Raw genomic sequence first — 15,443 nt, 5'->3', positions numbered from 1 at the left:
CTCACAGTTTAAACCCCTGTGGGGAAGGGGGAGTCTCAGTGTGTCTGAAGTCAGGCTCTTCCCACCTTCTGGCCCACATCTCCGAACTTGCCCTTTCTCCACTTCTCCTCTGAGTGGAGAAGTGTCCTGTCCTGGTAGGTGCTTAACACAGAAGCCAAGGACTTCACCCCCGAGCGCCTCTCCCAGTCTGTGCCCAGCTCCAATAATTCTACCTCCAGACCGACCCACTTTGTTCCATCTGCCAGAGACACCCACCCCTTCCCATGGTTCCCAAGCTCACCTCCTTCAAATGGATTTCTTTGCTGGACCCAGGGTGACTTTCTAAATGGAATATAATTATACCAAGGCCTCCCTAAAGCCTTTTATGCTCAGAATTAGCATTGACTTCCTTCTTTTAAAAATATTTACTTTTGAAAGAGTGAGAGATACTGGGAGAGGGGCAGAAAGAGAGGGGGACAGAGGGGCTCAAACTCACGAACTGCGAGATCATGACCCGAGCCAGAGTCGGATGCTTAACTACCCAGGTGCCCCAGCTTTGACTTGTTGACAGGGTTAAGTCCTGTCCATCCCATGCCATATCGGCCTTGCACTAGGTGCTCCGGCCAGACTAAACGGTGTTTGGCTCTTTGAGTATGTCTTAGTCTCTGCTCCATAAAGGCTGTTTCTATTGCTGACATCAACCCATTTATCTGGATAACTCCAGAATATCCTCTGACACAGGGTGGAGGACCCAGTTCCTGCCACAGTGTAAATTCTTTGAGCCTCCATATTTGGTTTTCTCCCTGATTGATCCTCAGCATCTAGAGGCAGATAGCAGGCACTTGGTGGGAATGCCTGAATGAATGAATCTTTCCCGATGTCCAAAACCCTGAAAAAAATTTTGCTGCCTCTTTGTCTCTAAAAGACAGCTGAATAATGGGACAAAAATAATAGCTGAGTGGCTTGGTCAGTTAAGTGTCTGTTAAGTGTCTGACTTCCTGACTTTGGCTCACGGTTCATGAGTTCAAGTCCCAAGCTTGGGAGTTTCTCTCTCTCCGTCTTTCACTGTCCCTAATCCACTCGTGCTTTCTCTCTCAAAATAAATAAACTTAAAAAAAATAGCTGCCATTTGTTGAGCACCTACTATGTGCTAGGAATGGTGCAAAGAACTCCAAGATACATTCTCTCATGTCACGTTCTCCATGTGCTCAAAAAGGGGACTGAGGTTTAGAAAGTTCATTCACCAAATACAACTAAGTGCCTACTCTGTGCCAGGCATTGCTCTGGGCACCAGGGTAAGGGGAACAAGACAGACAAAATCCTTGACCTCTTGGAGTTCTGTTCTCTAGAGGAGACATTAAGAAATGAGTAAATATCGGGTTTGTAGGATGGTGATAAGGAACATGGAGAAAAATAAGGAAGGAAGGACAATGGTGATGGCTGAGAGCTTCTGTGTGTCGTTGTTGGGCAAGGCTGTCTTATCTGAAGTGAGTAAGCTCTGGGAAGAGAACTCCAGGCACAGGGGACAGCAGGTGCAAAGGCCCAGGGGCTAGGGCATGTTTGGTGCTATCAGAGAACAGTCATGAGGCCAAGGTGATGCAAGGAGAAGAGACCAAAATCAGAGAAGGTACAGAGGGGCCAGGTCATCTGTGGCCTTGGCCTCTTCTCTGAGAGATGCTCAAGTAAAGGGATGTCTGGGCAGAAGAGTGTCCCAAGCTGACTGAAGTCCTCAGGGTCACACAGCTCATCCACTCCAGGGCTGGGACTCTAGCCCTGGAGACAAATCCAATAACAAAGTCGTGGCGGCTGCAGCTCTCACTGCTGACCTCCTGTTCCCTCCCCACTGCAAAGCATTCACTGCCATTCCAAGTCACGGTTCTGCTGCTCACAGAAGCAAGACCTTCCCCCACTGCACTGAGGGCCAACACAGGCCTCCCCCATCCACTCATCTGTGTAGCAGGAAACTTTATTAGTTGTCAGGGAAGTTACAGAGATAGATTCTGTGCCTTCACAGAGTTTCCAGCACATTGAGGAAAACAGTGAGCAGTTACTGTCAGTATAAATGGGAAGTCAAGTGGATGAAGGAAGCAAATAGGGACACTTAATCCAGGTAGACAGTCAAGGAAGGCTTCCTTGGTGAAGTGAAAATGTGAAGCAAGGGTAACTCGGTTGGCAAAGAGGAGATGATCTTAGCAACAGCAGGTGCAAAGGCCCTGAGGTGGGTGATGAAAGAATGAGGATGGGTTGCAGGGCAGGATCCAAGAAATGATGACGTTGGAGAACCTGATAGTACCAGGCCGTGGAGGCCAAGGAAAACACCGAGGTCTTTATCCTCAAACTAATGGGTCACAACTTTGAAGCAGGTGGTGACTTAGTTGGGTACGAAGAGAGGCAGAGGCTCACTCGGGTTGCGTGAAAAGCCCAGTGAGAAGGGAACCGTGGTGGGTTGTCCAGGTGTGACACGGTAAAAGGTGGTGGTGGTAACGATGGAAGGAAGATGAATTCTGGAGACAGCTAGAAGGAAGAAAGGACAGTTCCTGGTGGCAGCTGAGACGTGATGGATAAAAGAGAAACGTGGATGTTGGGGGTGGCTTCCAGACTTCGGGCTTGCAGAGCGGATGCAGGCCAGGGAGGGGGCGAGCTAAGGAACCACAGCTCACAGCGTGTCCCTGTGTCTTCCTGCAAGGGCATCCTCACACCCTAATGATGTGTTCTGTGTGCTTTCTCCACCAGAGGGCCAAGATCGGTCAGGGGACCAAGGCTCCAGAAGAAAAGACGACCAACACCACATCCAAACTTGACAACAATGGGAACAGAGACCGAATGAAACTAACCGACTTTAACTTCCTGATGGTGCTTGGGAAAGGAAGCTTTGGCAAGGTACAGTATGGGGGGCTGCACCCACTCCAGAAGGGCAGGTGATAAGGCAGGCACGTTTCTTGTTCCTATGGGGCTTACCTTCCAGCCAGGGAGAGAGTAGAAAGCAGATCCCCACTACAGTTCGTAATGAAAACCGTGAAGAAAATGAATAGCCAGGAACACACCCAGAGGGGACCCATTTAGACCATCAGAGGAGGTGAGCCCTGATGGGTGAGAATGAATTAGCTGTACATTCCAAGGGCTAAGAATGAATGTTATCAGCTACGAGAATAGCAAGTGCAAAGGTCCTGAGGTGGAGAAGGGCTTGGCACACTCTAGGTACCATCAGAAGGTGTCGGGGTCAAAATGTCATGAGCAGGGTGAGGTATAAGGATGTGAAGTTGCAGAGATGGGCAGGGGCCCGATCCTACAAAGCTTTGTGAGCTGTGATGAAGAGTTTGGATTTTATTCATAGTGCACTGGGGAGCCATTGAAAGGTTTTAAGCAGAGAAGTGACACGATCCAATGTGCCTTTTGGAAAAGATCACTTTTGCAGCCAAGAATAGGAACCACTCCTTTCAAAAAGCAGCAAAGTTGAAGGATGACCCTGGGACTCATAGAGTGGTTCTGGATGCTTTTATAGATACTGGGAGACACTGTTTTACTGAAATTGAGATTGTGTTATAAGTATTCCTGAGTTGTTTAGTGTTGTTTTGAGTCTTTTAATCCCTCTGTGTGCCACAAATATGTCTTGTATAAATCTCATACCATGAACTTACGTGTGCAAAAATATAAATCTCTTCTCCATCTCTGCAGCCTAAGCCCCCAAATCTGGGAGTTTTCCTTGAGTTGTACCTACCTGCCCCCCACCCTGGCCGTGCGAAATCCATTCACGAATCCTGACACATCTTTTTCAAAGTGTGTCATGCATTTACTGACTTCTCTCCATCTTCACAAACGCAATGTTAGTTTGACCCTCATACACCCACTGGGCCGCCATTGAAGCTCCTCACTAGTTTCCCTACAGCCACTCCTGTTACCGGTCATCAGTGCACTTGCCATCCAGCACCTGTACTCGTTCTGGAAAAGTTACATTAAGTCAAGATGCTCCCCTGATTAAAACTCCGATGATGGGGCGCCTGGGTGGCTCAGTTGGTTAAGCATCTGACTCTTTGGCTCAGGTCATTGATCTCACGGTTTGTGGGGTCAAGCCCCACATCAGGCTCTGCGCTGACAGCGTGGAGCCTGCTTGGGATTCTCTCCTTTCTCTGTGCCTCTCTCTCTTTCTTTCTCAAAATAAATAAATAAACTTAAAAAATAATAAACAAAAAAACCTCTTCAATGATTTCCCATCACACCGAAATAAATTTCATACTGTGTCCTTGGCCTACATTTCTCTTTAGAATCTGATCCCAGTTCTGTACCTGACAACTTCTTTTTCTTGCCCCTCTCTCCCCTGGTGCTCTGGCAGCAGTGGTCCTTGGGTTTTTTGAAACACAGAGAGCTCCTTCCTCTCTTAGAGCTTTTTTTTTTTCACAATTGTTAAACTTTTTAAAAATGTATTTATTTTTGAAGAGAAGTGAGGGGGAGGGGCAGAGAGTGACAGGAAGACAGAGGATCTCAAGTGGGCCTCTCCTCTGACATCGTGGAGCCAGATGTAGGGCTCAAACCCATGAACCATGAGATCATGGCCTTAGCTGAAGTTGGACTGAACCACCCAGGTGCCCCTCTCTCTTAGAGCTTTTGTAATGCTATCCCTTTATTCTCGTCACAGCTGGCTCCTTATAATTCCCATTTCAACCTAGACATCACCTCTTCTGAGAAGCCTTCCCTAACCACTTCCTCAGCCACTCATTCATTCCCCATTATATTCCACTCTCTCATAGCAGCCATAACCAGACAGTATGCTTCTTGTTGGTTAGTTGGCTCATCTCTCTGCTCCTGCTAAGAGCTGAGCACCCTCTCTGAGGGGCCCTCTCTGTCCTGTTCACCACTGTACATTCAGTGCCTGTGGATTGAATGCATGTGTTTCCTCTGTCTCGGGGTCACTGGGTGATCTACTGAGGTGGAATAAGCGACCTGAACTGATGGCTCAGAGCTTGCAGAGCTTGGGCATGAAACGGGAGCGGCAGTAGGGAGATGCCGGAAGACTGCTGAGCAGCTCTGTGAAGCTGGTGATGGGAGTGGTCCACGCCTCCATGTGATTTTCTCTGATGCTTCTGAGTAGCTTGGGTGTGGACATGGGGAAGTTGGTGGCAGGTTTGAGCTGAGGGGGAAATTAACAGGACCAGTGAGTCAGAAGGTTACAGTAATAAGGGAGCCAAGGTTTCTGGGAAGAAAGAAGCCCCCTGCAGATCCAACAGAGCCTGCTTTTCATAGGTGCTCTGTAAACGTGCATGGAATAAATGAAAACAAATGGCATCTGGATCAGGTTGGAAAGGAAGTCAGAACAGGAAGAGGGTCACAACCTGGGTGGGAAAGGAGTCTGGAAGCCTAGGAATAAAAGGCGAATGGGTGAGGTCAAGAGATTTAAATGGTTGAGAGCAGGGGCATTTAGATTCCAAAGATGGGGTAGTTGCCATGATGGCAAGGAAGGAGGTGGCCTAAATGAAGGGGTTCCAGGGATATGAGCCTGTCTGGAAGTTTTTAAAAGTGAAATTCTATTTTTAATAAGCAGGGTATTCACATGGTTCATAATTAAAATTATATTGAAAGGATAAACATTGAGAAGTCTGCTCCTACCCCAGCTCACACCTTCCTGTGCCCCTCACTGCCACTGCCCTCCACGTTTTATTCATTGAGTTTGCATATTTCTGGTTCCTACATGCTAATTTAGCAAATATAAATATGTGTCTTTATTCTTGTTCTTGTTACCACAAAGGTAGCCTACTCTACACATAGTTCTGCCCCTTCGTGGTCACTTAACTACATAGGCTGGAGAGTTTGGAAGTAGCAGAGGACTTTTTGGAAGTATCAGAAGTATCAGAGGACTTTTTGGAAGCGGTTAGGGTTGGGGTGTGGCTGGAGAAGTGGGAGAGTGGGTCTTTGGGGAACAGTGAGGGAATGAGAGAGAATAGATTATATGTTTCCATGGAAACTGTAACAATAATTGAGAGTTCTGCTCCAGGCTGGGGATGTGACATCAAACAAATCACAGATGAAAACAAAGTATGTCATGAAAGCCAAGACAGAATAACAAAAACCTCAGTGATCTGCTGAAACACAGAGTAATCTTTTGCACTTCCAGTTTTACCCACCATTGTTTTAAATTAATGTGATTTTTATATTTGAATGCCTACTTAAAAAAATAATGTTTTATTTATTTGTTGGGAGGGTGGACAGAGAGAGGGGGAGAGAGAGAATCCCAAGCAGGCTCCATACTGTCAACGTAGAACCTGACATGGGGCTTGATCCCACAACCCTGGGATCATGACCTGAGCCGAGATCAAGAGTTGGACGCCTAAAGGACGGAGCTACCCAGGTGTCCCTGAATGCCTGCTTTTAACATTTGCAATCTTGTCAGGTGTATACGTCAACCCCTTAAAATTTTTTTAAAATGTTTATTTATTTTTGAGAGAGAGAGAGAAAGAGCATGAGTTGGGGAGGGGCAGAGAGAAAGGGGGATACAGAATCCGAAGCAGGCTCCAGGCTTTGAGCTGTCAGCACAGAGCCTTATGTGGGGCTTGAACTCACAGCCCAATGTGTGGTTTGAACTCATGACCTGAGCCGAAGTTGGATGCTTAACCAACTGAGCCACCTAGACACCCCATAGGTCAACCTGCTTAAAGAGGTTGACACGGAATGATCATTGGTCTCTCTCTTCTGAAGATGGAAGGCATCGGTCTTGGTGGTGATGCCTTCACACCTCTCCTCCTCCAGGTCCACTGTATCAGATCTGGTCCAGAAAAATGTGCTTTTAAGCACTGTCATAAATTGTGGGGTGACCAGCAAGTGACACATGCCTTTTGCTAATACCAATGGAAATAAAACAAGTGACAAAGCAAGTGGGAAGACCACCGAGTTCCAAACGAGTAAGCCCTGTTTCAAAAACTAAAAAAAAAAAAAAGAGCAATCTGGAGTTTACTTTCCTGAACAGGTGGAAGTGTTTACCTGGAAGGGTTATCTTGCTAAGCTGTGTTTCTTGGTACTTCTGGCTTACTTAGAGATAGATGCCTTCTAGAACTTTTGTAACAGAGCATTTCAAATCTATTACTCATTTACTATTTAGTGTTTATTTTTCTAATTTTATCCTTCATGCTCTATTTTATTCATTCATGCATTCATGCATGCATGCATTCATTCATTCATTCTTATTGAGGTATAATCACCATTCACCATTATTTTAGTTCCAGGTAAACAACCCAATGATTCAATATTTGTATATATTGTGAAATGACCACCATACTGAAGTCTAGCTAGCATCTGTCCCCATCCATAGTTATAATTTTTTTTCCTTATGATGAGTTTGACTCTCTGTTTTCCATGATTCCTTTCATCTGTGACTTCTGCTTTACCAACCACTACACTTTTTAAGAATTTAACCTCTGTGGTTGTCAAGGGATTACCAGAGATAGAATTATGCTCCAGCTATATAAATTGGGCAGCTGCACACTGCCCAGATCGATTGCATGAGTGGGCCTTAGAAGATAAAGATAACAGGTCCCTGTACAGCTCTCTACATTATAAACTTGATTCTTCTCACCCTCCAGTGCGGCCACAACAAACATTTAACTGAGGCTAGTATCGCCTGCCCTCTAAGACTTTGATGTGCTCATGGTAATGATTTGTAGGACACAAGCCTTTTTAAAAAGTTAGGCTGAGACATTTGAATGGAGACTCTCTTGCTCTTTTATACTCCTGACTTTTGCCTATAGACCCCTGTGCTAATTGGGGTGGGGAGCAAGGGGAGGCAGATATACGCTGTGGTGGATGTAGATCTGTCATAAAGAAGTCAAACCCAACAATACAAAAGTCTGTAAAATCATGGGAAATCATGGGAAATGACTGGTAACAGAGAAAAATGTAAACAGTTCAATAATGTGGAAATTAAATGTATAATGGTATGTCCACGATATACTCAAAAGAATGAGGTCTCTGTCTGTCTGTCTATCATCATGGAAAGATGTCCATGACATAATATCAATTTAAACAGAAGCAAATCACAGGATATTATGATTAATAATATGAAATATAATATACACAGAATTCTTTTCATATAATATATTCGTGGTCCCTACTCTCAATGAACTTTTTTTCCAATATCTTATTGTGGGAAAAACAATTTTTGAATATAGAATGGTTGAAAGTATAGTACAGTGAAAATCCAAAATACCTACTACCTAGATTCTCCACCAGCATTTGACTGGTCCCGCTTCATCACACATCTATCTATTCATCTGTCTTTCTGTCAACCCATTTTTTAATGCACTTAAAAAGCATTACAGACACTGGTACACTTTACCCTTAAATTCTTCAGCATACGTATTATTTAACCAGAATTCAATATGTGCTTTTGGTAATTTTTAAAGTAAAATTTACACACAACAAAATGCACTAAGTAGTGTATCATTCTATGAGTTCTGAAAAATGCATACTTTAAAATGCAGTGGGGTGGGGGGGCGCCAGGGTGGCTTAGTCGGTTAAGCGTCCGACTTTCGCTTAGGTCATGATCTCGCGGTTCGTGGGTTCGGGCCCCGCATCGGGCTCTGTGCTGACTGCCAGCTCAGAGCCTGGAGCCTGTTTCTGAGTCTGTGATTCCCTCTCTCTCTGACCCTCCCCTGTTCACGCTGTCTCTCTCTCTCTCCTAGAAATAAATAAAAAAAAACATTTAAAAAATTTTTTAAAAAATTATAAAAAAAATAAAATGCAGTGGGGGTATAAACATTAGTCAAGAAATCACACTGATAGACCTAACATGCAACTGTGATGTTTGATGTGTGCTGTCAGAGCCTATGGGAGTGGGCTTGGCCCTCATTGGAAGTCAGTGAAGGCTTCCGTGAGAAAGTGGCTCTTGGGCTTTATCTAAAGGATGAGTTAAGTGACCTTTGCAAAGTGGAGATGGGGGAGTAAATGAAAATCTCAGAACTCTCTTCTTGGCTGCACTCTTGTGCCAGGCTTGGCTGACCTGTGTGGTGGTAAGGGTACCTGAGCTCATTCAAGAGTTAGGGTAGATTTGGGGCACCTGGGTGGGTCAGTTGGTTAAGCGTCCAACTTCAGCTCAGGTCAGATCTCACGATTCGTGGGTTCGAGCCCCGCATCAGGCTCTGTGCTGACAGCGCAGAGCCTGGAGCCCGTTTTGGATTCTGTGTCTCCCTCTCTCTCTGCCCCTCGCCCATTCATGCTCTCTCTCTGTCTCAAAAATAAATAAACTATTAAAAAAAGAGTTAGGGTAGATTTAACTGCTATAACAAATAGACCCCCAAATGTACACTGGCTCAGATGCAATGGAAGTTTAATTTCCGTTCGCCTAATAGTCTGAGATGGGTGTTCCTGACCTCACTCACTCTCTCCCTAATGTAATTAAGGGACCCAGGTTCCTTCTGTCTTATATGACTCCATTACTCTCTGCTGCCTTGTTTTTTTGTCTACATTCAGAGGGCGGAGGGGGAGAAGTATGGAGGAGGCGCAAGCTGCTTCTTAAAAGTCTTGCTTTGGAAGTGACACCCATCACTTCTGCCTACACTCTATTAGAGAGAATTTAGTCACATGGCCATGCCTCTGTGCAAGGGAAACTGGGAGAACAATTTTGGTGGAAAGCTAGTGGTATCAACCTACTTTTCAGCTCTGGGTGAAATTTTTCTTGGGGACACAAAAGACTTTCTGACTTTTGCCCTCAGAACTTCTGGCTTATCATGCTCCACAAACAAAAAACATCAAGCTCCTCTTCTTGGTGACATTTCCTTGTGTTCGAATCATGGAACATGCCAGGTGTTGGTGCTGCTTTTCCTGAAGCATAGCATAAGCCAGGAATAAATTAAGTAGGAAGAAGTCAGCAGCTTATGAAATTAAGAGGAAAAAGTGGGAAGTCCTTAGAAACTGGATGCTCAGGTATAACATTTCTGACTTCAAAAAGTCCCATCCAGGTCCGTTCTATATGCATCTAAGAAGGTTTAAAAAAAAAACACGAAAAACTGAGGGATGAGACAGCATTCAATCTCCTCTTCAAGTGCTTGACTTTGCTAGAATGATGCCCAAGAGGTTGATGACATTCTTGCCTGAGTGTCACTAAGAAGGCCATTGAGGATTAGGCAGTGGCCTCTTCCCATTAGGCATCCCTAGAGCCTTAGAACCTGTGTGCCACTCTCCAAGGTGCTGATGCCAATTCCTTTAGTTCAAAATGCAGACTGTAGAACTGAGTTGAATATAGCCTTGGCCATGTTACCCAAATATTCGCTTATTCATGCATTTGTTTAAGGTTGTTTTTTTGTTTTGTTTTGTTTTTTTGCGCCATGTACATACCTCCTTACTATCTTAAATGTTTTTCTTTAAGTGGATTTAGTTGACTTTGTTTTCTTAGCATTGGCCTTAAATGATGATCTATATAAAGTCACAGGTTGATCTACCACTTGTATATTTATTCTACTATGTTTTAGGAAAACTTATTAAAAGATAAATACTTTTGTCCTTGTACTGCTTATGGTACAAGTGTCATGTTTTGTGAAAAACTGTCTTAAAAATCTTACACTCACATGACGATCTGGCACTTCAATGACTATTGTTATTTTTAAGAACATGAGGTCTTTTGCTTCCTTTTTCAGTGCATATCTGGAAGGTACAGAAAGTGTCTGATCTTCTCTGTTCCCCATATCCTTTCTGTTAGATGAGAAGCATGCTCAACATTTCCTGTATCCGTAAAAATCTTTCCTGTGATCTTGACCATCCTTTGTCTATTCTTTCCTCACCGGATATATCCAGAGAATGAAGCTACTCTTTTGAGATCTGCTGCCTCCACTCCCTACCCACCACGTATGTCCTGTCCTCTTGCACTGTGACTTCTACCCTCGGCAAATTCTTAAACACCTGTCTCCCAGTTTCTATCAGTGATCTCCTGGCTCTTTACTCCCCACATCTGAATGCAAGGCACGGTGGTTGCTTATGACAGTTATGTCAGCAGAGGGCAGACATGAGGGAAAGGAACTGGGGCTGAGATCGGAACCCCTACCTTATCCCAAAGAGAAGTCATCACTTTTATAAATTGCTCACCAACAGGCAGAATTAATGATTTGTTCACTTGAACAAGTATTTATTAAACATCTACTATGTGCCAGGCACTCTTCTAGGTGCAAAGGAAATGGCTGTGAACAAAACAGAGATAAATATCTGCTCTTATGGAACATATATTCTGTGGCGGTGGTGATGATGGTGATGATACTACCTAACATTTGAGTCCTTCCTGTACACCAGGCTCTGTTGTAAGGGCTTTACATATATTCACTCACCATTACGCTATAATGTAGCTGCTGTTATCTCTGCCTTACAGATGAGGAAATGAGAGAAAGTTAAAATAAATCACTAAAGTCACATAGCTAGTCAGTGGCATTTGACAGATCAGGTTTGGTTTAGATACATGCGATCTTACATTCCTGGTCCCAACAGCAGTATACCTCGGGCACATTCTAGAAGGTAAAAAGTTTTCTCTCTTATTTTCTCATTTCCCCCTCTCTTCTTTTTCCCTCTGAGTGTAAGCAGAGTTTATGTGTCTTGGTTTTACTCTGAGGCTCTACCACTGCATGCTCATAGACAAACTGCATGCTCATGGTGACGGAAGGCTCCAGATTGCCTGCCCTCCCTCACCACTGCACCTGTCAGTCATGTATCTGTTTGCAGATGCTCATGGTACGTGTGAGTCATTACAGAGATTCCCGAGAGGGCTTATGACAATGGACTCCCCCCTTCCAGCCCCTGCCCTTCTCCCTTCTCCCTTCTCTAAGGGTCTCAGCTGGTGGGCTCCTCCAAGTCTGGGAGCCATTTCTAGTATGTGCAGTAACTCCTTAGCTGGTTTCTTTTCAGCCCTCAATCTCCATTTCTTCTAACCTGCACCCACTCTTTCACCCATCCTACCTCTCCAGTTCCAGACACTCCATCCCCTTTGGCTCTGACTTTGACCTCATATGAATTGCCTGGGATGATGCTATGGATTTACATGCATTACATCATATGAACTCTCCCCTGAACCTTGCAGGGTAGTTACTGACATGAACCCTATTATACTTACATGGAAATTGTAAATCAGAGAGGTTGAGTGGCCTCCCCAAGACCACACAGTGGGAAGGAGGCAGGACCAGGACTTGAATGTAGGTTTTGTGATTCTAGTTGCTACTTCCCATCTCCGACAGTGTTTGTCTCTGCTTTGGGGTTCACTCCTCTCCACCAACCTGCTGGTCTTGTCTTTATTGAAATGGCAGTTTCAGAACTGCTAGGGAGCTGCAAACTGACATGTGTCAGCCCCTCCTTCTGCTGTAGAAAAAAAAGTTAAAAATGTTATGTGACTGCATCGGTATAAGGATGAATATATTAATATAATATGTTAAAGCATTTTCTTTAACCTAAAAGCCCATTTTTTTCTTGTGATTTTAAAAGACATTAAAACGCTCTCCTGAGCCCCTAAAAAGATCGTGGGCCCCCCTCCCAGCTCTGCACTTAGTTTGCCCGCTATAGTGGGTGCTGGTTGCAAACACCTGCTCCCTAGCACTGCATCCTCGGGAACATCGAGGCTTGTCTCCCTGAGAACCACAGCACGCATAACTAGCGTGAGCTCTGGGTTGGTGCACAAGAGAGCAATGCAGAGCTCCAAGCAGTGTCTTCTGCTCGAACCAGCTGCAGCCCTGAGTTAACACAGGAAGAAGTGGCATGAGGGAATGAAAAGGCAGTTTAGTTCAAACCCATAACAAAGACCTTTCGTAAGTCTTGGAGCTCCTGATGTGGGAGTCTATCCTAATTTTAATCTCATTAGTGGTATGGAGTCACACGCACACATACACGTACATACATTAGATGTGGTTATATAATCCTACAGACAAAAGCACTTTCCTTTCCTTGAACCTGCTTTGCTATCTTCTTGTGCCATATGGTGAGCTCCTTTATCATATGGTTCACAGACAGCTCAAAGTCTCTGCTACCTGTTCCCTTAATCCTCTTCCAGAGAACCTTTTGACATTTGCTGTCTGATCTTGGATTCCTGCCTTCTTTTGGTTCTGTCCCAATTATGGCACCTTCCTCCCAGCCCCCAGCCTGTTTCAAATGCAATTCTGATTGCAGCATATCTTTGCCAACTCATCTTACCAAATCATGGTGCGGCCCTTCCACCTTCCTGATTTTTCCATGTCTCTCCTCCGTGAAATGATTTGCTGCTATTCTACAGCCCTTACATTCACTCCTCAGGAGAGAGTCCATTACAGTACAAGAAATTAGAAGGGTCCATTTCCCCCCCAGAAAATTGATTATATCAAGGGAAATGAAATCTCTGGAATTAAAGTTTTATAAGCCTCTGCCCTGCTACAAGCAGATTATCAAGCCAGAGTGAGTAATGGGGTATTTATTAGAAAGACGTGTCTGTTTCTTTGTCTCTCATCAATACCCACAGGCAGGAAGTACAGCTGGAACAAGGAAGTCTCTTCCAGGAAACCAACAACATGGCCTCCATCTTGGGGGCCCCAGTCTGTCATCCCTGCTTCTTGCTAACATCTCTCTCTGTGGTTATGCGTCAGCCTGTGTCACTCCTCAATTCTCAATGTCTAGTTCGCACATCTAGGCTGCCCTAGAATTTTTAAATTCCAAGAAAGAGAATCTCATGGGCTAGTATGGCCCAGGGATCCCTATGATCCATGGCCCCGGGGAGGGGTCACTTTTCCAGCCATCCACCAGAAAGGACAACAGAAACAGACTCTGAAATGCAGAGGTGGTTTGGGCAGTTTTCTAAGAGAAGGAAGTAAAGAACTGGCCTGTCTGATACACAGGCCAAAGCAGGAGTTTCTGTTAAGCCTGTACATTCTTGAACCCGTTGCCTGACTCTTTGGAGAAAATAATACGAAGTGAATTCTAGTTCTGCTATTGAAGGTCCAGCTAGAGGCTATTAACATGGAAACTCTGTCTCAGGTGATAATTCATGGCCACTGGTCCAATTACTGTGCTGTCACGGCTCCTGCTACCCTCCGCATATCCATGTCAACTGCATCTTTATGTGCTGCTTCAGAAATCCACAGTCCTGTTAAGATGAATCCCAGGTTTCTAACAGCATAACCCATAATTTTTTTCTACAACGAACATAATAGCAGAAACCTGTAGGTTATAATTGCCCAACACCCAGAGTAAAAATGTTGGATGCACAAATATGGATAGTTAATATGATTAGACATAGTGTGTTTCAGTCCCCACCTCACCCCCACCCAAAACCTCATCAAAAACTGCTGCAGAGATTGATAATATATTCTGAGCATTGAGCACTTGTCTAAATGTTTTGTATTCATTGCTCGTTTAAACATTACAACAGTCCGAAGTGCCTGGGTGGCTCAGTCAGTTAAGTGTCTGAGGTCAGCTCAGGTCATGATCTCAAGGCTTGTGAGTTCGAACCCTACATCGGTCTCTGTGCTGATAGTTCAGAGCCTGGAACCTGCTTCGGAGTCTGTGTCTCCTCTCTCTGCCCTTCCCCTGCTTGAGCTCTGTCTCTGTCTCTCTCAAAAATAAAGAAAACATTAAAAAATTTTTTTTAACTTTACAACGATCTTACAAGGTGGATACTATTGTTAGCTCCATTTCACAGATGAGGAAGTAGAGGCTGAGACATACAAGAGACTTGCAGATTCATGCAACAGTGGATGCAGGATCAAACCCAAGGAGTCCAGCTCCTGAATGCATAACTGCTAAGCCACACGGCCACCTGCCCTCCAAGTGTTCCATTCCCGCCTTGGAGAAAGCCTGTTCTCTGTTAGCCTAGAACACCACCAGCAAAGGAAGCTTGCGCACACAGGGCAGATCAGATTATAGAGAAAACAGGCTTTCTTGATGCAACCTAATTGTTCAAATCGATGACAGACCCTTAAGGGTTTCATTGCATTTTCTTTTGGTAAAAGGCATCAGTAACTGGTTTGTTTTCCCCAGGGAACCGTATTAAAAAAAACAGTCAAATGAAATTTGCTTTTATTTTAACCATCTACCTTTGTCAAATATAACATATGATTCAAAGAAAATTGACTAAGCTTACATTTCCCCAGTATTGATTTTGGCTCAAAAGAACACTACAATAACTAGAATTGATACCTATCAGTTATGATTAACCGATTCTATGATATCAGTAATTAAAGTGATCTAGCCCAGGGTTTTGAAATTTTTGCATTTCTTAGGACAACCCAATCAAACAATTAAAAATTTTTTTAAGCAAAATCCAACTAAACATCTTTATTGAAAACATAAGAGCTAGGCATATGAGGTTCCCAATCTCCTTATCCCACCCCCCCCACCCCCCAGCATTGGCTGTGAGTCATTCCTTCCTCGGTGTAGTGACATTTGCTTAACAATAGCAAGCCCAGAGATGACTAGGCTAAAAGTACCTCCATTCTAAACTTCCTTTCACACTTCCTCCCGCTCTCTCTGCTAGTGGGCAATAGTTC

General features: G+C 44.3%; 1 protein-coding gene across 1 annotated transcript in view; it reads left to right on the top strand.

Annotated features, from left to right (window-relative positions):
- PRKCB (protein kinase C beta) overlaps positions 1-15,443 on the top strand; it is a 327,110-nt gene that overhangs the window by 238,179 nt on the left and 73,488 nt on the right. Inside the window, exon 10 of the mRNA XM_077760560.1 lies at positions 2,713-2,859. Coding sequence (XP_077616686.1) covers positions 2,713-2,859 — 147 coding nt within the window. The remainder of the gene's footprint in view (positions 1-2,712; positions 2,860-15,443) is intronic.

The sequence above is a fragment of the Crocuta crocuta genome, unplaced genomic scaffold (genome assembly GCF_008692635.1).
Source record: "Crocuta crocuta isolate KB4526 unplaced genomic scaffold, BGI_CrCroc_1.0 scaffold73, whole genome shotgun sequence".
In the NCBI taxonomy this organism is placed as follows: domain Eukaryota; kingdom Metazoa; phylum Chordata; class Mammalia; order Carnivora; family Hyaenidae; genus Crocuta; species Crocuta crocuta.
The sequence above is the reverse complement of the archived record's forward strand: the minus strand, read 5'-3'. Positions and strand labels throughout refer to the sequence as shown.